Consider the following 4,474-nt stretch of genomic DNA (forward strand, 5'->3'; position numbering starts at 1 on the left):
CCGGGAAGGAGAGGGAGGCGAGGATAGGAGTCTATTCCTGGGTCTTGCCCTAATTTAGTCACAGCTGGAAGAGGCATCAGAGCTTTAGGGAGCTCATACCCTAAACTAGGCACAGACAGCATAAGGAATCAAAGGGGCAGGTCCTGCGCTTGTCTGAAGTTTATTCAATGTTTTTCTTTTCATCACTTTTGGTTATAGTTCATACAGCCTCCCTCACTCTCAGCTGCCTTGCTAAGGTGTGGTTGAGGGCAGATGTTTTGTCTCATAATTTCAGTTTTAAGCTCTTGTCCCTTTTATCACAGAATGGCAGACCGCAAAGTGACCAGTGATAAGATTTTTGTGTACTTTTGTAGACCTCTCTTTGTGCTGTCAATAGTGAAAGATAAGAGACAGGAGCACTGCCTGCGCCAGGGCCAGCACCAGCAGTACTGTCACCAGATGAACACCCAGTTCAGTCACAGCAGCGGGTAACACCGTGCAGCAGCCCCTGCTAAGGGCTTAGTGAGCATCTCTGCAGTGCCTGGCCAATTAGTGGAGGTAGCTGGAGGCAGTGTCTTAACTGTGAGCTGACTTTACTGACTGTAGTAACTTGCTTTTTGTAAACTTCCTAATTCCAGTTGCATGTTTGTTTTGCATAAGCTATGTCTGCATTTGTGTTTTGTCAGCAGAAGCTGTATAACAGCAGTTGATGTGATGCAGTATTATGGGAAGGTTATCCCAGATCTTGCACCAAGGTCTTAGGGGCTTTCGCTCACCTTGACAATAAGCGCTGCCATCTAGTTTCTGGTTGGCTCAGAGCACAGTCAAAAGTCTCATGGCTGCCTGGAAATGACTGGGTAAACATGTGCTACATAAAAAATAGACCAGACAGACCATCTGCAATGAGGTCAGGAAGGACACAGTTGAGAACCTCTGTGCATTCATACAGTCTGGACTGTCTTCGCTTCCATATAATGGCTACGCTACAGTCAGTTTCTGTCTGTACATACACATCTGTGTTCGTTGGCCTTCTGGATCTTCTTGTGACGATTTTTTTTTCCTTGTTTTACAGAGTTCTAGTCCTGGACAGAGGAGAAGTGGTGGAGTGTGGTAGCCCAGACCACCTACTGCAGGAAAAAGGCATTTTCTATAGTATGGCCAAAGATTCAGGCTTGGTGTAGCATTTGAACTTGGTTAGTTTGTGTGGGGAAGAGGGAGGTGATACATTCAGAGCACTGTAACTTCCCCTGAGCTGGTGTGAACAGTACAGTTCAGCTTCAGACCTAGTGAAGTCAGCCAGAGCATGGCGATGGAAGTAACATAAAAATGCAATTTTTTTCTTTCTTTTTTATTCTCCTTAGTATTGATTTTTAGCCAGCTTTAGGAGAAGCACATACACTGTGCAAAACACTTCAGAGACTTTTAATTTTTGCCTGAAATCTGTCATTATATGTTGAAATGTAAGGCAGAGTGATTCATCAGAGAAGTTCAGAAAAGCTTTTTTTTCATCTGCTCTGATGTTCTGAAGCCCCCTTTTTTTTTGTTTAAAACATTTTTGCAAATGTCTAGTTATTTGCTTGTTTGCTGATTCCTCCTTTGATGAGCCATCTATTGTGGGATGCACTTGGAACATTTTGTGGCATATAGTACTATAGTCCAAAGATTTTTCTTCTTGTGACATAACACGTGTGCCAGCCTTTCTCATTATGGCATTTACTGTACATGGTTAATGCTTTTATGCATTCTCCTAAAGGTTTCATGTGTTTACAGTGTATAGCAGCAAGTTCATGATAAGAAGTCAGTAGTGCTGATGTGGAAAAGCACAGCCAACTTCAAAGTGGTATTTAAGCACGTCTAGATTGACAATCACTCCAAAACCAAATTCGTGCGGCAGTTGGTGTGTTGCAGTATGCAGTACCTGATCTTACACCCAGTTCACTCAGGAATTCTGACTTGGGTGGTGAATCCTGGTTACGCCTGTGGGCACAAGGCTGAGAAATGAGGATTTGCCTGAGCGGAGGTTGCAGGTTCGGCGTGACGTTGATTGTAGTACCCTTGGCTTTGGCAGTTCTGTGCTTTAATAGAAGCTCTGCCACATCAAGGACCATTAGCCTTATATTGAAGAAACATGCCCTTCATGCTGCTGCTGTTGACTCTTAAATTTTGTGGGAAACTGTTCTGTTACAGTTGTTTAAAAAAAAAAAAAAGTTTTACTGTTTTTTAAGTTGTGTGTCAGAGGGGTCTAACAATTCAGTTAGCAATGGAGTCTGGTCTTCAAGATCTGCGTTGAATGTTCAGTTTTCTGTGGGAAGAAAAGTTACTTTTCTGATGTTCTGATCAGTCTTATTTTAAAGGAAAATGCTAGAAGAAGACAAACAAGTCAGATGTACCCAAATACTCAGCACTCTGAGAATGTGGACTTCTGTGAATGATATTGCTGACCTTAATACTAGACAATTGTCGTCTTTAGAGTAAAGCTATTTATTTTTTTGTAAATTATGACACTCTGAAATTGAATAGACTGAAATTTTCTTTGGTATTTTTTGTAATGACTATACAAATGTTTGCAAAGAACTTGCAGTAAAAAAATTGTTTGAAAGATAACATGATGTGTCATTTCTTGCTTTGTATTTGACAGAGGGTTAGCCTTGGCAGCTCAGGTTTTTGCCTTGAAAACAGAAATTATTGGTACTGCTTAGACTAGCCAGGCCGCTAGGCCTGATGTCTGGGGGGTGTTAGGGTGGGCAAGAATCCTTGAGTGCAAATAACTGTGCGCTGTGGTAGGGCTGGATCACATCTCATGGTTTCTCTTGTAATTTGAGTACTGCAGTTTGTTGAGCAGATCAGGTAATAAGGGTGGATCAGCAGAGCAGGATTCAGCGGTGCTGTGGACCTTTGTCATACCCATGGTGTCCATGGCCTGTGTCTGCCACGTTTCCTGAGCAGCTTGGTGTTAATTTCCTCCGTGGAAATGGAATGAGCAAGGGGTGATTTGTGAGTTTGGGGAGGAATGGTGGGTTTTGGTTTTTAAAATCACCGAACACTTACGCAGCATTGTGATGGACAGAAGGGTGGAAAGATTGGAGCAAACGGTTAGTAAGGAACGGAGTATCGAGCAGAGAAATGAGCTTGTCAGGTAAGGTGCGTGGCTGGTATTCTCTTACTCAGCTGCATTAAAATGGAGACAGATCTATCTGCAGAGGAGACCCAGAGGAGGAACTGTGAATACGACCATGAGAGCTTTCCTGCTTGGGGACAGTCATCCTCCAGGAACGCTTTTGTGATTCTTCCCCTTCCACCCCCTCCTAGGAGAGCCCTGGGAAGGAAAGGGGAGAGGGGCCACTGGCCTTGGACGACCAGACAGCAAAGCTCCCTGTGCTCTCTCCTTGCCCGTGGAAACTAGTTATCGCCAACACCTTCCTCAAGGCAGAGCTGCGGGGAATGTCCAGTGAAGAAATTCTGACAGGATTTCAAATACCTTTGAAAAGTCTTGTGGGTTTAGTGTAGCTCATTACTGAGATGGGGACTCTGCAAGAACTATGCAGGTTTGGGATTGAATTCAAAGGAAGTTGTATTGCTAGAGTTCTTACTTCGGTGGAAACTGATTTCAGATTCGAGGAAATGATGCTTTCCATTGCACACCGATTAACAGATATTTACAAGCCTTAACATCTGTGTGCATAAGTCCTTTGAAAACAATGGAACTACGCGTAGGAGCATGGTTTGTTCGAAATACAGAACTTGCAGGATTATGCTTCCACTGTGTAAAACATTTGCAGTGGAGTTGTCTGTGTAGGAGTGACTTAAGCTGCATTTGCAATCTCAAACTGGGTATGCTGGAAAGCATTACTGGATGTTCTCTGTCCTATTCATTGGGCTGTTTATGATCATTTGGGGAACTCTGTGTCCAAAATGCTGTATTTTGCAGGATAACCACCTAAATAGTGCAGCAAGGGGTCGGAAGACTGCTCTTTGTGTGTGCTTCAGGCTTGTTCTTTTTCAATGATGTGGTTATTAATATGCATCGCTGTGTTCTCCTAGTTTTATGTACATATACACTTGCTAGCACAAACCGTTCTGCCCCAGCTCTGGAGTAGATACTCTTTTCTGTTTGCCCTAAATACCTGTCAGTGCTTTGTGCCGTTGCTGCATTGATTCACAATCCTGATTCCAAATGTCCGTCCTCCTAAAAATGATGAATATTTTGCCTGGATGTAACTTGAACAAAGTTGTATTATGCATGATGAGGATCAGTCTGAACTAACCTTTACTGCACGCAGAGTTAGCTGAACAAATGCAGCTTTCTTCCCACGGAACCTATGTGTAAGAGCAGTGTCCTATCGGTGCTTTGGGGTACCTTGAGGTAGGAGTGGTGTAGCTGTGAGATCCTGTTTCAGCTAGGAAAGAGGGCCGTATACTGATCCCTGTGTGCAGTGTTACTGGGACCAACTGCAGAAAATGATACAACTTGCTGCAAGGTAAGGTACTAGAATCT

General features: G+C 43.4%; 1 protein-coding gene across 1 annotated transcript in view; it reads left to right on the plus strand.

Annotated features, from left to right (window-relative positions):
- ABCC1 (ATP-binding cassette, sub-family C (CFTR/MRP), member 1) overlaps positions 1 to 2,579 on the plus strand; it is a 46,219-nt gene extending 43,640 nt beyond the window's left edge. The window contains exon 32 of the mRNA XM_009324819.1: positions 1,052 to 2,579. Within this exon, the coding sequence (XP_009323094.1) occupies positions 1,052 to 1,160 (109 nt within the window). The 3' untranslated portion in view covers positions 1,161 to 2,579. The remainder of the gene's footprint in view (positions 1 to 1,051) is intronic.
- The last annotated feature ends 1,895 nt before the right edge of the window (positions 2,580 to 4,474 follow it).

Source organism: Pygoscelis adeliae, unplaced genomic scaffold, assembly GCF_000699105.1.
Source record: "Pygoscelis adeliae isolate BGI_AS28 unplaced genomic scaffold, ASM69910v1 Scaffold85, whole genome shotgun sequence".
In the NCBI taxonomy this organism is placed as follows: Eukaryota; Metazoa; Chordata; class Aves; order Sphenisciformes; family Spheniscidae; genus Pygoscelis; species Pygoscelis adeliae.